This window comes from Lytechinus variegatus, chromosome 9 (assembly GCF_018143015.1).
Source record: "Lytechinus variegatus isolate NC3 chromosome 9, Lvar_3.0, whole genome shotgun sequence".
NCBI lineage: Eukaryota > Metazoa > Echinodermata > Echinoidea > Temnopleuroida > Toxopneustidae > Lytechinus > Lytechinus variegatus.
This window is the reverse complement of record NC_054748.1, coordinates 26,722,736-26,741,002: the sequence shown is the minus strand read 5'-3', so window position 1 is coordinate 26,741,002 and position 18,267 is coordinate 26,722,736. Positions and strand designations below refer to the sequence as shown.

The following is an 18,267-nucleotide window of genomic DNA, read 5'->3' as shown; positions in this document are numbered from 1 at the left end:
AGGTAATATTCTCCAGCAATATAACTTACATGTAGATAACTATGACAGCCTAATATATGAAGGCAATTTATATATACAAACTTTCAGCTAAACTATTAATAATCACCTTCACACATTATTTCTGGGGGGATTTACATCATACATTCTCGCTTTTATTTCTTTACCAGAATATAGAAGCGTGTTTTCAAGGTGCACTTTTCAATATATATAAAAGAAAATAGTATACAAGTGCATGAATAAATTATAGCAAATCTTGAAAAGTTGTAGTTGATTTCAATCCCAAATATGAACAGACTGTGACACCATGATTGCTCAATTAGATTACAAATCACGACTGGTGGTCGTGTCATAAAGCCGTTCGGAAGTTGAGAACGACTTTAAGAACTGCTGGTGAACTTTTCTTACGTGCTAAATGATACCCAATGAACCACAAGAAGAATCACCAGTCATTCTTAAAGTCACTCTTAACTTACAAACAGCCTTATGAAAAGTGGTGATAGCATTTCAGCGATGACGTCACACTTCGGTACTCTATTAAGGTTTCCACGATGTGAAATTATCTTTAGAGTGTTAAAATTGATCTTATTGATAATGTGCATCACATCTCCACTTCCACTATGTGAATACCCTGTATGACACTGTTCTTATACAATTCATTGAATCAATCTCAAATCTTTGTGAGACTGGACCTTGTTCTAAATTAGTTACAAAAAATGGAAATAAAAAGTTTCTAAAGATAGGCCTACTCTTAGACATGCTGTACCGTTTCAGCGACACCGCTCCCTCGCCAACGACGCCTCCCGAAACACCGCCTCTTCAGCGCTAAAAGCTGCAAGGGATACAAAGGAAATAGATGATACATCAGCATAACATGATGTAGTTTCAATTCTTCAGAATTAAGACTATTCGTTACAATATTAAAACCAGATTTAAGATATTCCAATTTTCAACATTAAAATTTAGAAACATAATAAAAATAACAACATGCAACATTCTCATCTAGCGCTTTCTACAAATGTTATCTTTAAGTGGTGCATGCTACCCCGGCTTTAGCATAGCTGCCAGTAAGACGCTATCAAGGCATCACTCATTTGAAGCTGTACTATAAGTGATGTAACATTAAATGTTATTACTGATGTGATATTTTCTCATCACATGACAAGCGTAAAATGGATAGAGAGAGACTGGGCCATGTCTTACAAAGAGTTACAATTGATCCAATCAATCTTATCTGTATGGAAATCCATCCATACCATAATTTTTTTCTACTTTGAAAAAAAGAGAATCGCACTAAATCTTCAAGAGAATATGAATGTATGATAATACACCAAATCATATCTGGAAATTATTTGAACAAATTTGCATTTTAGATGATGACATTGCAGGCCATCCATAGATGATCGGATCAGTCACAACTCTTTGAACGACGGGCCGTGGTGTACTTACATGACTTGAACAAAAAGACACGGCGCTAAATGTGATAAGAGCTGCTAAGGATAGATGAGTCCAGAATCGTAACCAGTCTCTATATCTCCTCCTGCAAAATAATACCATACACAGATAAATTTTCACCTTTTTCTGGAATTGATGATGAATTGCTCCCAATCTTAATCAAGACTTTGTTTCCACCAGCCATAAAGGATTAAAACGGTAGATTCCAAGAACTTGATATATGAACTTATATAATAACGCTTGATTTAGTGCTGAACAGATATTGCATCAAAAGTTAAGGGGACGAATTCCAGTCATTCTAAGATTAAAGCCCTGTTAAAGCTAATTATGACTAAAGGTCTGGTCACCCTGCCTGAGCATTGTTGGAGCGGTCGTGGAGCTGAGAGAAAAAATCATCACCGCTCACTACCGTTCACCATTTTCAATTTCGATTGTTGTTTTTTGTTTTCGATTTTTGTTTCCGATTTTTTCCCCCAATTTTGTGAGCGAAATTCGACCCTCTTTCCCTACTGCTCCACGACCGCTCCAACAACGCTCGGGCGGTGTGACCAGGCCATTAGAAAGAAAAATCAAGCAACACTACAGGTAAACCTCTCAATACTGAATGGCATGTTCTAAACAAAATCACTCAAAATACCCTACATGAAGCTACACTTGCTCCCTAATCTGCAAAGTTCACAATAAACATATAAATAAATAGCAATCGAATCTGATAAGCAACGCTAATATATTAACTTAAGTTATATTTCTTTGTTATCTTTATGTTAGGTAGTTAAGCTGGCTAAGTTAGGTAGTTAGTAAGTCAGGTTAGTAACATTGAGAAGTTACTTATGATAGCTCCAAGTAGGTAGTATAATTTAAAACTCTTAGAGGAAAGTTAATACTGTATATTGGATTGTCATGAAGTCAAGCTATGCTTGTAGTGGCAACCCCTGCAACCTTGTTCAATCGATATGTCACAGAAAATACAGCCTTTTTTATTGTTTTGCTTGTCATATATTTTGTTAAATACAGTACTCTGTTTATCGTATTTTCTTTGTTAATTTGCGTTTGAAAAAGTTGCAGAAAGAAAAAAAAAATAGAAATTTATCAACTACATGATTCAGGTTAAAAGAAATCATAAAATTTATGTAACATATTGTTACTATTTATAGTTGTATTGTTATTATCAATGGCCCGTATTCTGAAGTCAGGTTTAACTTAGACCATAGTCTAACTCTGTACTACCATTATGGGAAGCCAAAAGTGTCAATATTTTTATAAAGTTGTGTGTTTCTTATGTTCACCGTGTTCATTCCTGATTCATCGATGGTGAAGGCAATCATCTATTTATACTTCCTACACAATTATGAATAATTTTGAGAGCCAAATGTGCTGAAATATGATATCTCTATTGTTGGCGATTTATGTAGCAATTGGCCATCCATACTTAAACCACAACTTTAAACCTGAGTTTAAGATAAACCTGACTTCAGAATACGGGCCTATGTATGTAATCGATTGTACTGATGTTTTTTTTACTCAATATGTAGAAAATAAATTTAATTGAATTGTCACATACATACTGGATTGCTGGTATCAAAAACTTACCAATCTCTGAGCTCGTCTATATGAAGAAACCTATTCCTATAATCTCGTGGTAGTTCAAACTGAGACACGACTGGGAACAAAGACTCGTAGAAATCCTGGAGTACTGCTTTCACCATGTACGCATCGGAACTCTTGTGGTCGATGTTGTCGTTAAGACAGACAAATTTCCTAAGGATGGACAACATTATAAATAGTCTTGAAACTTCATTCATTCACTTCCACAAGACATGAATAATATCAAGGGGGTACCTCTTGTGATCGATGTTGTCGTTAAGACAGACAAATTTCCTAAGGATGGACAACATTATAAATAGTCTTGAAACTTCATTCATTCACTTCCACAAGACATGAATAATATCAAGGGGGTACCTCTTGTGATCGATTTTGTCGTTAAGACAGACAAATTTTCTGAGGATGGACAACATTTATAAGTCCTTTTGAAAACTTTATTCATTTTCATTCATTCATTCACTTCCACAAAACATGACTAATATCAGGAGGGTGTTTTACAAAGATTTCAGTATGACTTAGAGTCGCACTTAAATGCAGACGCATACACGATATGATCATGCGATCAATACGCAGTAGAGCTCATCCTCTTTGCATGATCTGGGGCCCGTTGCAGAAAGAGTTGCAATCAATCGCAACTCTAAATTCATGCGCAACTTGATTTTCAACCAATCAACAGCGCGCATTTGGGACTTGCGATTGATATTTTGACTTGTGTTTAAATGCAGCTCTTTCTGCGACGGGCCCCAGACCAATGCGGCCATGCGTTTTATAACATACGGAACTAGGCATTTAAGTGCAACTTAAGTCATACTTAAATCTTTGTGAAACACCCCCCTGGATGTGACTCAGTCTTTCTTCAAGGTGTAACATGTGAGAAGCTGGACCGATCCACTTACTTGGGATGTTTGCGAATATCGTCAAGTTGACCTATGACCTGCGAGACGTTTGTTTGGATCATCTTGAACGCTATCTCCTCCTCTCCCATGATCTCGTACCTATCAAACAAAAATAATTCGCAAAATAAAAAAATACAGAGGAAAATATATCTTGGGCTCCTCCAGACATGGGGAGTGTTTCATGATACATCTTGTCAATGATTTTCAATGACTAATTTGCTCTAAGCCAATCAGATGCAAGGATTTTAGTAGCTTATAACAGTTGTCATTAAAAAATCACAGACTATTTGCTTCATGAAAGGCTCCTACAGGAGAGTGTTTCATGCAGCGTCTTGTCAATTAATTTCACTGACTTATTTGCTCTGAGCCAATCAGATGCAAGGATTTCAGTAGCTTATAACAATTTTCATAGGGATGGTTATTCATTGAGGTCCAACTCAAACTGAAGCAAGACTTTTAATACAAGTCACACATACTACTACATACTGTACATGAAGTTTAAAAGTAAAAGTTGACTAAATACAGTAATTTACAAACATGTACAGGTAGGTCAATGTAGTTAATAATGTTGGTTAATTCTACAACTGTTCATGAGTAGTACTACAAGTAGTACTTACTTATAGTTGTATTCACATGTATATGAAGGTCAAAGATATTTTTATATAAGATTGGCTGAAGCAATTCTTACTTAGATATATATGTAGGTCAAAAACATCATAATGCATGTTGTCAAAGCAATACCTATACATACATGTACTGTACATGAGGGTCATGGGGTTGAAATAAAAGTTGGCTAGCCTAGAGTAATACTAAATGGTACTTGCACATGCAGTTATAATACCAACTTGTGCATCCTGCACATATAGGTCAACAGACTTTAATACATGTTGAATGAAGTGATACTAGCTTTTAAATATAGGTCGATGAGCTTGAATACATGTACATGTTGCTGTGATACTTGCAAATACACTATACATGTAGGATAAAGGACTTATGTTAGTTATTCTAACTGATACTCACTTGTACATAGTTTGACCTTTGACACTTCCTTGCATCTTTTCTATCAAAGGAGGGCAGTGCATCAATAAATCCTTAGTTACCTGAGGCTGTTTGGATCAAGTAAAAAACATGAACAATAAAAGGGTAGCCAGCTAGCTAGCTATATTTAGCTTGGAAACAAGACCTGCATGTGCAAGCCACAGAAATTTAAGCCAAGGAATTTATTTCAGCAGTGCATGCAAGCTAGCTGGTTGATCTTTCAGTTTTACATCTCATTTTAATTTTTCTCAAATATTTGATCAGCCAAGTGTTAGTTTTTATTTCTATAAAAAAAATCCCTGAATTTCGTCGGTCAGAATAATGATATCGGAATTGAAACAGAACGAGCGATCGAGTATCCATCCCACACCTGAAGTTCATTTTCTCGTCGGTGCATATATCGTCTGCTGCTACTCATCATGAATTGATTTGGGTACATACATCAATTGGTTCAGACAGATCATTTTACTTGTTTGCAAGCACATGCAATCATTATTCTAATCATTATATTTCGAATTTGTTAAGTGAGAGAAGACACTCTCTATCATGGACTTTTTTCATTGTTTGGCCTGTTTGTTGACTAACAACAGTTCATGTTCGTTCCACTCTCCATCATTGGCGCAATTCCCCTAATTTTCCTTCTTCCATATCGCTTAGTTGTAAACTAGAGCTAGAATCTTCATCATCAATATCTTCTTCTTCAACAACATTTGTTTCGAAATCTAAATCTACACATAAATTCTGGGCTTTCTTCCATTTCACGATCCAACTACTTAGTGATAGTGTGGAGAAATCGCACAGGCACTGGCATTCGCAGTAGGTTTTGCATGCAAATGGAGCTTGATGTGGGAGAGCCAATCAATTCTCTTGTACCGTCATACACGTCATCAAATTCGAGTCAATTTAGGGACCGATGCATGGCATATTTTGGAGAGGCATTTAAACGCTTTCTATTGGCGATTTCCACCTTCCAAACAGTTTGTCTGCTAACTATTTTAATATGTACATGTATGACAATATGATTTGTATAGCGCACATATCCACTTTGCTAGGTGCTCAAAGCATTCCTATATCATCATGGCAAAGCTTCATGTAAGATCCGACCGTACTCAGCTACCGATTGTTTGCTAAAAATGATCGGTTGCTGAGTAATATGAAATGCTTTCACATCATGATTTCATCGGTCACTGGGTACCAGGGTTCACTGCGACCATACCTAGATGTGAAAGCAACGTTAGATAAATAAACTCACCATTTTTTCTTCATAGTACTTTTCAATAGCCCCCTCTGCTGGTGCGATGAGTTTAGTCGACACGTTGACTGCGCAATGGATAATCATTCCCTCTAGGGAAGTCAATGTCTTCAGGTCAAGGGGAAGCTCATAGAGCCGTGTTGCCAAGGTGCGGATCTCTCGATCAGAAAGCACACTGTAGGGATAAAAGATATCATGATCAAAATGATGATACAATCGAATATGGTAATAGTGACCACCTATGTAAATGGACCACTCCGTACCTGCTAGTTGCCATTTTGAAGATTGAATGGAAAAATATTATTATTGTTGCAAATTTGATGGTTCAGAGGTAGAGCAATAAAATTATTGCCAATTTAAGCACTGACCAGAGAAACATACAAATCATTACAAAATTTAAGATCAAAAGGAGAAACATACAAAGCGTTGCCAATACGAGGATTGAAAGCTCACTAATTAGGCAAAATAATAGTAAACAATCCTGCGACTTCTGCCTATAAAATGAACATATTCACTCTACAGAGTGGACAATGTGCTGATTGCCATTATACAGTGAACTCACCCCGATCCATCCGTATCGAATTCATCGAAAACCTCAGTGACGTTGACGATCTTGGGCGTGCCCATGAGGTAGTAGAAGTAGGAGAAGGCATGCTGCATGTCCCGGGAGTGACGCAGACGATGGGACGATGTGATGTCATATTCTTCTTCAAACCTTTCAAAATCAAACAAAACTATCATATTAGGTGACCGCCAAGCTCAAACACAACTAAAGTCTACAAAAATTACATGCATCTGTAAACACTATTTGGACTTGTTGACTTCTCTTCAATTTACTTATTGTTGTTTTTGTCAAGCACAAAAACAACAATAAGTCCCCAAAAATTAATGGTTAAAGTATTGGTAAACAATGATTTGACTTTGAACAGTCTGAGCTGTAAGGTTCGAATTGTTACCTGCCTCGGTTTTTTTTTGTAAAAATGAATCCCTAAAAACTTTGCACCTGAAAATTATTATTACTTATAATGCTTAAAAAGGTGAAAATGTAAAAATTACCAGAAACATCATCACAATTTAATTTGACACACTGAGTACTATATATGTGCCACAAATGTCCCCTGCAGAGAAACTGAATGGTGATTTTTCAGTCACGGACATCTTGGAATTGTCTGGACTACTTGTTTTATTTCTTCCTGGGTGATATTTAATCCATACTGTATGATGGTCCCATGGGTCCCATCTCACAAGGAGTTGCAATAGATCCAATCAACCACAAATATGAAAAAGCTAGCAACGCAAACACCTAAAATGCATATTTTCTTTAAAAAATTTCTAGATGTGATGCATATTCATACATTCATCATCTTGACCATTCAGTATGCCCTTCTTTGTTTACAAAGGACGTTGTGAAAATGTTCTCCTATAAAATAATTTCCTCCTATAAAAGCCTCTTAATTTACTATCTATTGTCCACGGCGGACGGCATTTGAATATTACTGAGTCAGAAAGAAGAGGATCGAGGGTATTTGAATTCAGTTCATCGTGGCTTAGCCGTGAACCAGAATAGCTTGGTGGTTAAGTCGCTGCCCGTAAAGTAGTAGATGGCAGGTTCGAATCCCACTGGTTTCGATTTTTTTACTTATGATCTTATGATATTCAATACAGATCAAGCATACTGATCTTATGATTTTCATTACAGATCGAGCATACTGATCTTATGATTTTCATTACAGATCGAGCATACTGATAGGATTTATGCCGAAAATTTGTTAACAAATTGCAAATTTTCTTGTCAGAAAAATTATGACGATGGATTTCCATATAGTTGAGGTTGATCAGGGTCCCGCCTATCAAAGGGTTACAATTGATCCAATCAAACTCAATTCAATTGGAAATCCATATTTGTCATAATATTTTCTACAGGACATTTCAAGAATGTCCTTTGCAAATAAAGAGAAGCGCACTGAATTTTCAAGAAAACAATATAGGAATAAACATCATAGTTAGAAAATGTTTGGAACAAACATGTAAAACAAGTGGAATGCCTCTGGCTGTCTCACCTGCATCATGCGATTCAATATAGGAGCAGTGCTGACTTTGAAAACTACTATAAAATAATTATTCACAAAAAAACACCATTCATATACAATACTATACTACGTTCATTGACGTTTGACCTTGATCATGTGACCTAAAATTTGTCAGTGATATTTGATTACCCTATATCCACATTTTATACAATATATCTATAAACTGTGAAAGTTATGACAGCAATCTAATAATTACCTCTAAAATGGCCAAAGTTCAATGAGCTTAAATGACCTTTGACCATGGTCATGTGACTTGAAACTCAGGCAGAATGTTCAGTAATACTTGATTAACCTTATGGCCAAGTTTCATGAACTTGGTCCATATACTTTCTAAGTTATGACATTTCAAAACTTTAACCTTGGTTAAGATTTCAATGTTGACGCCACCGCCGTCGGAAAAGCGGCACCTGTAGTCTCGCTCTGCTATGCAGGCGAGACAAAAACTGTAAAATGTAAAATAGATGTAAAATAAATGTTGATGTTGCTGGCTTTCCATAGTTGAGGTTGATTGGATCAATCATAACTGAACTCTTTGCAAGACAGGATCCTGATAGATCATAAATCTCTTTGTAAGATCTGGTCCTGGGGCCCGTTTCTCAACACCTGGACAAGTTAGTCATATCTTTATCCACCAACCACGGAGTTAGTTCCAATCTTACTAAACCCGTTTCTCGAAAGGCTTTCTAACTAAAATAACTTGATATCGATATTATCGGTAAAAAGAGCAGACGAGACGTAGCCTTAGTCACAAAATAGCATAATTTTCAAAAAGAAAAATTACAACAAAATTGCAAATATTGTGATAAATTGGGAATTACATCTTTTAAAAATAATAGCACAGGTATATTATGCACCATACATACTTAGACCATGAAGACTAGAGCATTCAATTGCTGAGAATATGGAATTATGAATAATTGATCTCGTGACTAAAAAATCACATGTGGACGTTGAGATGGGTACCCCCGGGATATCCAATTTTAATAGTTTACGAAAGTAAAACCATAACGGTTTTCGTTGTAAAATGATGATAATTATACGGTATTTTACGATTCCAAACATCATCAAAATATAGTTTAACAGTTTTCTTTTAAATCTTAGATACTAAAACTTACGTTTTGACAAATTCTATGCATAAATTAGAGATAGAATTTATCAAAATGTTAATAGGGGTCTGAAAATGACAAATACGAGTCCATTTATGGATGACCTGACGTGGTTGAATCTTTATCGATTAAATTATTTTACTATTTCAAAATGAATGGTTTTGTGGAGTATTACCAACAGTTTTTGTAGATTCTTTGTATTACAATGATCATAGAATGCATTATCCAACTTGTGTTTGGATGTAATTTCAACATCTATGATTGATTACGTAAGATTATAATTTTCACATTTCTAGGCACTTTTGCATGTCATAGTCTACCCACGTGATGCCACTACGTCATTAAGAAAGAAGTTGTGACAGGTTCGGAGGTGTCATAAATATTTAGTGAGGTTGTTGTACCCGATCTTGGTAAAGAGGGCTTCGTGAAACGGTTAGCGGACAAGTAGCTCACTATCTCCGATTTAGTCAAGAAGTTAGACTTATGACGGTGTTGAGAAACGGGCCCCTGGTCTTGACTTACTCAGCCTGCAGATCGTTCATGATGCCAACGTCCACCATGTGAGGCATGTGGGCGGGCACCTTCCTGGCCTGGTAACCAAACTTCTTGTTGAAGAGCTTGTTGACATGCCTTAGAGAATCCCCAAAGGTGTCCAGAAGACGGCGTTGCGTACCACTCTGCGCCGAATACTGCTCCATCCTGTCCTGCTGCTCAAGAAGCTACGAAAAAAAAGACATTGCAAAAAAAAGAAAATCAGCTTTAAAGTGTGTTGTCTCTCATAGACTGTGGTTTATAAAGAGTTAGTCTTAGAATATATGTTTTGAAATAAAAATCAACAATGCAGCAAAAAAAAATTAAAGGAGGGGAGAAAAAACCAACAATATATGTGGTCTATCATCGACTATATTTTATAAAGAGCTAGTCTTAACCATGAAATATAATTCAATTTTGAGATATAAATTGATATAATATATAAATATAATAAATAACAGGAAGTTGGCTTCCACTGTAACTAGTTTGCCAGACTCTAAATATGTATAGCAATGGAATCATTATGGTGCTATCTGTGGTGATGACTATTTGAATTCTGTCCCTCCCTTCTCCTTAAAGATTTCATTATTTTTTCATATCTTTATTATTTTGTTTCATCAAATCCATTCCATCCTTAATTATATACATGTATTACAGTAATGCTTTATTTCTACCCTACTTTGAGTGCATATTTGCATATTTGAACTCGTATAACCGTATACACCTATATGTTCAGACTGTCGGTGTGTCATGTAATTTCAAAAGGCTGATATAGGTAGTGTTTTGGGTCATTCCATGGCATGTTTCATGGTGTGGCCATGATATCTACTTAGAATTTCATTTGAGGCTATGACAAAAGATTTTTCCTTTTTTTTTAAACAGTATACCAATTCATACCTTGGTGAGATTATTGAAGCTGTCAGTCCGTTCCCAAGGCAAGAAACTGCTCTTCCGATCCTGATCTTTCTTCTGCCTCAAGGCTGCCTCCTCAGCAAGTTCATTCCCCTCTTGGGGAAACACAGGATGTTCAGGCATACCGCCACTCCACTTCTGTAGCTCATGATAGGCAGTGACATCCTGCTTCTTGCTGATATCTGCAGGGACTACTTTTTTCTGTATCTCATGATCCAGGAAACCACTTGTGATTCTCATCACAACATGCTTGGCCTTCGTGACCCAGGAAGATTTGATCTTGAGGACATCCCTAGGATCTTTAAAGAGGAGAAAACCTGGGTCAGCAGCACTGTCCAGAGACACCTTCTCTTTGTCTGTGAGTGATAGAAGTTTCCTGAAGCCTCTGTCATTCCTTCTGACATCGCCTGCATCGTCTGAAGGGTTCCGATCATCCTCGAAGTCAACTTCTGCAGCATCTGGAATCTGGAATGGAAGGTTGTTCTGTTCCTTCAACAGATTCCCAACGTTGTCGTTGTCCATGAAGTCATTCTCATTCCCTGGCTTCAAGGCTAGACCATCCTTGTCCTGCAACTGATCTGGTTCGTGCAGTTGCCTGTTCTTGGTTTCCTCCCCATTGATGCCATTCTGGATCAGGTCATTCTTGATTTCGATTATCGGTTGTGCATCATTGTCACGATGCAAGTTGACAGGTGGTTCCAAATCGTCCACTTTTCTGACCTGCTGGTTAGAATCGATACCTCTTCTAAGTCCTCTGTTCATGTCATTGTGGTCTATGACAGGTTGATCCAAGTCAGCTGGCTTACCTAGTGGATTATCTAAGTCATCCATCGGTTCAAGATCTTGACCGACACCTGCCAGCGGTTTAGCATCAAACACTACCTGCTGTTTCTGCCCTCCAATTGGTTGCTTTACATAATTTTCTTTACCCATTGGTTGATTCAGATTTCCTTGCCCTGCTATCACATCAGGTATACCCTGGTTAATCTGGTTTCCTTTGTGTTCCTCAAACTTGTCTGCAAAATGTTTGTACTTTTCTCTTGTCTCCTCCAGTTTGGGGTCTTGCTTTTTCATACCAATACCCTGTTGAAGACCAAGCGGATTATCATCACCAAGGTTCTTAAGACCACCATTGATCCTGCCCACCTTTCCAACACCTTGCTCCTCCAGTGGCCTTCCAGGTTGGTGACCTTGACCACCCTGATTCTGCTCAAAGGGCACTACTGGTTGCCCCAGATTAAGTTCCTGTCCTAACTGGTTATCAAGCCTTTCACCTTGATGAAGTCCTTGCCCCACATTTTCACCAGCATTTGCATCAGCTCTTCTTTGTTCATGCCCCTGGCCAAGATCTGGACCTCCAACAGCTGGACCCTGTCCTAGACCATTCCCTACAGGAGCCTGTAATCCTTGCAGAGGATTGCCAGGTTCTTGTTGCCTTTGTTGTCCAGGTTGAATACCCTGTCCAAAACCTCCATGAGCTTTGTCTCCAGGTTGAACAACCTGTCCCTGATTTACAGTTTTCCCTGATTTATATATGTTGGCTCCAAATAAATCATTATCAAAAGCATCAGCTTCCTTTCTCAAGGCTCCATCATTACCAACGGCCTTAGCAATATCTCCAAAGTTCTGACCACCTGCCGGATGATGTACATTCTGCAAACCAGGCTGTCCATTATGGTTGAATCCTTGTTGAATACCTGCAAAGGTGTTACCTTGAGGAACTTGTCCAGCAGCTTTTCCCAGCATCTGCTGCTGAGCATTGTTAAGAACAAGGTTCTGTTCTCTGGGAAATTTATCTTGAAATATCCCTTGATGAGGTTGGTTCCTGAAAACCTGATTGTCTTGTGGCTGTCCTGGCATTTGTCCTGGTAGCTGTCCAAGGACTCCATCATTTTGATTCACTGGAGCTTGTCCAAGAGGCAGCTGCCCCAATCCTAACCCTCCATTTTGTGCTTCTCCTAGCTGTCCAACTGGTACCGGGCCATTTCCTGCTTGCAATCCCTGACCCATCTGCTGATCGATAAATTGTCCTTGTACTTGTCCAAAGCCTTGTCCTACAGCTCCTTGTTGTTGAATCTGTTGACCCTGTCCAAGGTCTCGTTGCCTTGGTATTTGGCCAACATCTGTGTCTTTGAAGACTTGACCTTGTCCCAACTGCTTTCCTGCAAGTCCATTCCCAACCTGATCCCTGAAACCTTGTCCAGCTTGCCCACCCTGCCCAAGCTGTGGAATAACCTGCTGATTGAACACTCCTTGACCATGCTGTCCAGGTTGTCCACCAAATGCTCCCTGAGCCCGTTCTCCCCCAATAACTTGTCCTTGCACCTGAACCTGCCCTTGTCCTTGACCTCCACCTAGACCTAATCCTTGTCCAGGTTGTTGAACAATGTCAGGGACCCTTCCCAATCCGGCATCGGTATCAATGATGGGTTGTTTGCCACCTGCTTTGTGAAGTCCTTGGGCCACTTCTCTCCTGCGCTTGGTGTACTCTTGTGAAAGCAAGTACTGGGCAAGTATCTGGGATCTGATGCGGTCATGCCCCCTCTTGGTGATATCACCTGTATAAAATGAAAAAAAAACAACAACATAAGATTCAGTTAAACAGTTTCCATAGATTCATTGATAGTTTACTTTCCTTCCTTCTCTCTTTTATTTGTTCTTACTTGTCTTTCTTTTTCTTTTGCTTTTTGAAGATTCATCTCTGTTTTGCTTCGTTTTATTTTAGGAGGTAAGTATAATGTCCACAGAACAAAACACTTATCAGACAGAGACTAGTATTTAATACAGTCCAAATTTCTAAAGAAATGCTTGCCTATATAAAGGGGAGTTTCACAAAGACTAGTGTACCAAAAAAGTTGCATTTAAATTCCCAGTTGCATGTTGTATGAACCTTAGAGGACACATGCTTCTGCTTATCAATCAATGAGATATCTTGTAGCCATCGGTACTTAACTCTTTGTACGACACGCCCAGACCACCCCCCCCCCCCCTGTAAATCAAATCAAATCTGTAGTAGAGATAATCTAAGAAAACAGTTCTACAACTTGAGCAGATTTGCCGAAATCATGTTTGATTGTATCATCTTACCGTCCTCCAGCTGCTTGGATAATTCTTTCAGCTGATTTGCGATATCATCAGTGAGCTCTTCTTCCTTTGGCTCAAAAGATATAGAGATGTCTTTCTCTCTGGCTAAAGGTAGCTTTGGACCTCTGAAATATGAAATAAAGTAGATGAGTTGGTTAAATGTCGTTTAGCTTAACCAGATTGCTGTTAAAGAGAAAATGAATGTCCTTAACCTGAAAACCATAACACAAAGTTAAAGATTGATCATTGATTATTATTATTATTTGTTTGGCGTCACCAGTGCCTGGGAGGCGAAAAGCGAACTGAATCACTATGACCCGCAGGTCTCTCCTCCCGATATAACTGACAGGAGAGAATGCAGGTGGACCACTACACCGGGGTTTCCCCTACTCTTATACGAATAGTGCAGTGGGTTCTTAACGTGCAAAGGTGGTGACTCTCCTCCACACAGGGCCTCCATTTAACGTCCTATCCGAGGGACGGAGTGTTTTCCATTGTGACATAGCCTGCATCTACGGGGTGGACTCGAACTCACGATCTTTGGTTCGACGGGCAGACGTGTTACCGACTGAGCCAACACCGCTCTCATGTTCATGATTATTCATACAATGTGTTAAATGGACTCACTCAACTGGTATTCCTTGCTTCTGTTGCTTGCCTCTCTTTGTTTTTCTGATATTTTTGTGTCCCGTAAGAAACGCTACTCATTTTTGTTGCAACTGTAAAGGATATGCAATCGAGGCAAGTTACACTCTAAGTCTGGGTTCTTTATCCTCTTCTAGTACAACTTGAGGATCATCATCAAGCATAAAATTTCATGTCAACAGGATGTCAAATGTTGTCAAAATGTCCTGTAAAACACAAAATGGAATTGCCCTCTTTACAAAAAAAGATGTTTTAAGATTTCTGCTATGCATTTTGTTTCAGAGCCTTATTCTTCATGATAATCTCACCTCCTTCCTTCAGAAATGTCCTCAAACTCAAAGGCCGGTTCTTCCTCCTCCTTCCTCTTCTCCTCATCTGTCTTGCCATCTTCTTTCGCTCCCTCCGGTTGCTTCAACGCGAGCAGCTCTTGATCCAGGTTCTTATTCTCTTTGGTGTTCACAGTCACATTGAATGTTACCTGGGGAGCATTTCACGAAACAAAAGTCACAGAATTTAGTTATAAGCTACTGAAATCCTTACATTTGATTATTTTACAACAAATCTGACAGAAAAATTCAGTGACCAGGTGTTTTATGAAACAGTCCCATGGGGGTGCATTTCATGCAACAGATAGTGATTTTCACTGACAACTATTATGAGCTACTGAAATCCTAGCTTCTAATTGGTTCAGAGCAAATTAGTCAATGAAATTATTGACAAGATGCTTTGTGAAACACTCACCTGGGGGAGCATTTCATGAAACAAAAGTCAAAGAATTTAGTTATAAGCTACTGAAATCCTTGCATCTGATTGGCTGAGAACAAAGTAGTCAGCAAAAATTATTGACAAGATGCTTCATGGAATACCAGAAATATTCCACTCGTTAGGGCCCATATTCCACTCATTTGCGATTCATGGAATATTTGCCCAAACTATTGGAATATTTCTGGTATTCCATTCAGAGCCATCCAATATAATATAATTTTATTTTTCTCTGGAATAATAAGGAAAGAAAAAGATCAAACTTTTTATAAGCTCCATTATTACATCTTTGGTAGATTTCTGGCATATCTTCAACAATATGTTTCTTTTCTATTCTCTTTATGAATTGAGCTAAACCAAATTGAAATCTGGGTGAAATTCCCCTTTAAAGATCTACTTTATTACTTACATTGAGTGGGCTGTCATCTTTAGTCTTGCCGGAAAGGTGAAAGGTCAATACACTTTCTGACATGTTCTTGTAGAGAAGAAGGTGAATTGTTTTGAACTTCTGAGCGATGGTAGCAGTCCGGACGATATCATGATTGTCGTATTTCCCCTCAGTGATCGTCGATCCCTCACCAAAAATTGGAGTCGCATTGAAATACACTACCAAGAGGCCTGATGGGGAATCATGGAGTAGATTTTGATAATAAAAAAAAATATATAGGACCCATCTTAATAAATAGATGCTCAAGGCACTTCACAGGAAATTAAAGCCCCCCCTCTAAAAAATAACATTGTATTTTAAAACTTTAACAATGAATAAATAAATGGACAAACTTATACAGGTATGAAGTTCCTGGGCCGAAGTGAAGGTCCTTTCTCCATTGACTTTTCAATGGTCAGTATTCAATTGATTTTTGAACCGTTATGTAAATATGTCACTATAAGCAGCTAAAAATGAAATGAAACTTTATGTCATTTGGCAATGATAAAGATAAGGAAATTTTGTTTTTAACTGGTTAATTTTCAGTCTTTAGTGAATCTGATTGTTTTATGTATTTATTTCTCACTGATCTGCCAGCATTTTTACTATATATGAAATGAACCTACTTCTTCTATACGAATTTACAGAAAGTAATAATAATAATAGGCATTTATATTGCGCCATCTATCTAGAAATAATCTATCTGAATCGCATTGTTCTTATTATTATTACCCCAGCTTTAGCTCAAGCTGCCTTTCAGCGCTCATGCATTCAAGGAATTAATCTTGTCGGTTACCCATTAACCTCACCTGGGTCGAGTGCAGCGCAATGTGGGTAAATTTCTTGCTGAAAGAAACCACCCCATCTGGGATTTGAACGCACATCCCACTGATTGAAAGACGAGGGTCGTAACCACTAGACCACGGCGCCCCAAAGGTAGAAGCAGTAGGAGAAGAGGAAGTACTTACCTCTTGGGAGAGTGATTTGCGTTCCAGACCCTGTGATGAGTACGGAGTAGATGGAATGAAGGTTGGTCTTGCCACAATCACCGGCATCAAAACCACATTGGGGTACATTACATGCCTGATGGAAAGGTTGAACACAAAAGGATATAATTGACTGACAACAATAACAATAATGATAAACAGTAATGAAGATTACAATACAATAACAAGAGAGTGCCTTTATAGAAATTAGATACAGTGTGTAACCATCTTAGAAATGAGGGTATGTTACATGCATGATGTAGGGTTGAAGAAAAAGACAGTAACAATTTAACTGAAAATGATGATAAGAAGAAAAAGAGGAGAAGAAAGAAAAGAGGAAAAGGAGAAAGAGGAGGAGGAGGAGAAGAAGGAGGAGGAGAAGAAGAAGAAATAGTAGGAGGAGAAGGAGAAGAAGAGGGAGGAGAAGGAGAAGAAGAATAAGAAGATGAAGAAGAAGAAAAAGAAGAAAAAGAAGAAAAAAGAAGAACAAGTAGAAGGAGGAGGAAAAGAAGAGGGAGGAGAAGAAGAGGGAGGAGAAGAAGAGGGAGAAGAAGAACAAGAACAAAAAGGATAAGAAAAGGAAGAAGAACAAAAAAAAGACAGTAACAATTTAACTGAAAATGATGATAAGAAGAAAAAGAGAAGAAAGAAAAGAAGAGGAAAAGGAGAAAGAGGAGAAGAAGGAGAAGAAGAAGGAGGAGGAGAAGAAGAAGATCAAGATCAAGAAGAAAAGGAAGAAGAAAAAGAAGAAAAAAAAGAAGGAGAAAAAGAAGAAAAAAAATAAGAAAAAAAATACGAAAAAAAATAAGAAGAAAAAGAAGAAACAAGAAAAAGAAGAAGAACAAGTAGAAGAAGAAAGAGGAGGAGGAAAAGAAGAGGGTGGAGGAGGAAAGGGAGGAGGAGGAGGAGAAGAAGAAGAGGGAGAAGAAGAAAAAAAGACAGTAATAATTTAACTGGAAATGATAATAAGAAGAGAAAGAGGAGAAGGAGAAGGGGGAAGAGAAGATAAAGAAGAAGAACAAGAAGAACAAGAAGAACAAGTAGAAGGAGGAGGAGGAGAAGGAGAAAAAGGGGAGGAGGGGAGAAGAAGAAGAAAAGGGAGAAGAAAAAAAAAGAGAAAAGAAAAGAAGAAAAGAATTTACAAAAAAGATAGATATAGGGATACTGACCTGATCACAATATTTGTCAGCTATCCATCCATTTGCACAACCAGTGTTACAGTACACTGCAAATTAAACATAACAATCAATAATATCATCATTTTTATCCAGAGCCTGAATTAAAAATCATGCTTGTTAAGGTTATACTTACAGTATAAATCAGTTTTTAATTTATGAGACCACAGTTTATGATCAAATTTATCAAACTGTGATAAACGCACCCATTTAATATCGGAAGCTTCCTCAATATATGTGCTGATTTAAGCATAATCAATGTATGGAATGTGCATAGATTTATTCTTTGGGGCTTTTATGTCTATGTGA

At 37.8% G+C, this 18,267-nt stretch overlaps 1 protein-coding gene across 2 annotated transcripts in view; it reads right to left on the bottom strand.

Moving 5' to 3' along the window:
* LOC121421584 (N-acetylglucosamine-1-phosphotransferase subunits alpha/beta-like) overlaps nucleotides 1-18,267 on the bottom strand; it is a 43,161-nt gene that overhangs the window by 537 nt on the left and 24,357 nt on the right. The window contains exons 15-28 of one of the 2 annotated variants that reach the window (XM_041616336.1): nucleotides 17,953-18,008; nucleotides 16,766-16,880; nucleotides 15,780-15,988; nucleotides 14,917-15,086; nucleotides 13,967-14,088; nucleotides 10,865-13,437; nucleotides 9,959-10,155; nucleotides 6,803-6,955; nucleotides 6,241-6,415; nucleotides 4,971-5,056; nucleotides 3,951-4,049; nucleotides 3,043-3,210; nucleotides 1,447-1,537; nucleotides 747-829 (exon numbers count right to left, since the gene is read on the bottom strand). In XM_041616336.1, coding sequence (XP_041472270.1) covers nucleotides 749-829; nucleotides 1,447-1,537; nucleotides 3,043-3,210; nucleotides 3,951-4,049; nucleotides 4,971-5,056; nucleotides 6,241-6,415; nucleotides 6,803-6,955; nucleotides 9,959-10,155; nucleotides 10,865-13,437; nucleotides 13,967-14,088; nucleotides 14,917-15,086; nucleotides 15,780-15,988; nucleotides 16,766-16,880; nucleotides 17,953-18,008 — 4,295 coding nt within the window. In that variant the 3' untranslated portion in view covers nucleotides 747-748. The remainder of the gene's footprint in view (nucleotides 1-746; nucleotides 830-1,446; nucleotides 1,538-3,042; nucleotides 3,211-3,950; nucleotides 4,050-4,970; nucleotides 5,057-6,240; nucleotides 6,416-6,802; nucleotides 6,956-9,958; nucleotides 10,156-10,864; nucleotides 13,438-13,966; nucleotides 14,089-14,916; nucleotides 15,087-15,779; nucleotides 15,989-16,765; nucleotides 16,881-17,952; nucleotides 18,009-18,267) is intronic. The other variant, XM_041616337.1, reaches the window with a different exon arrangement.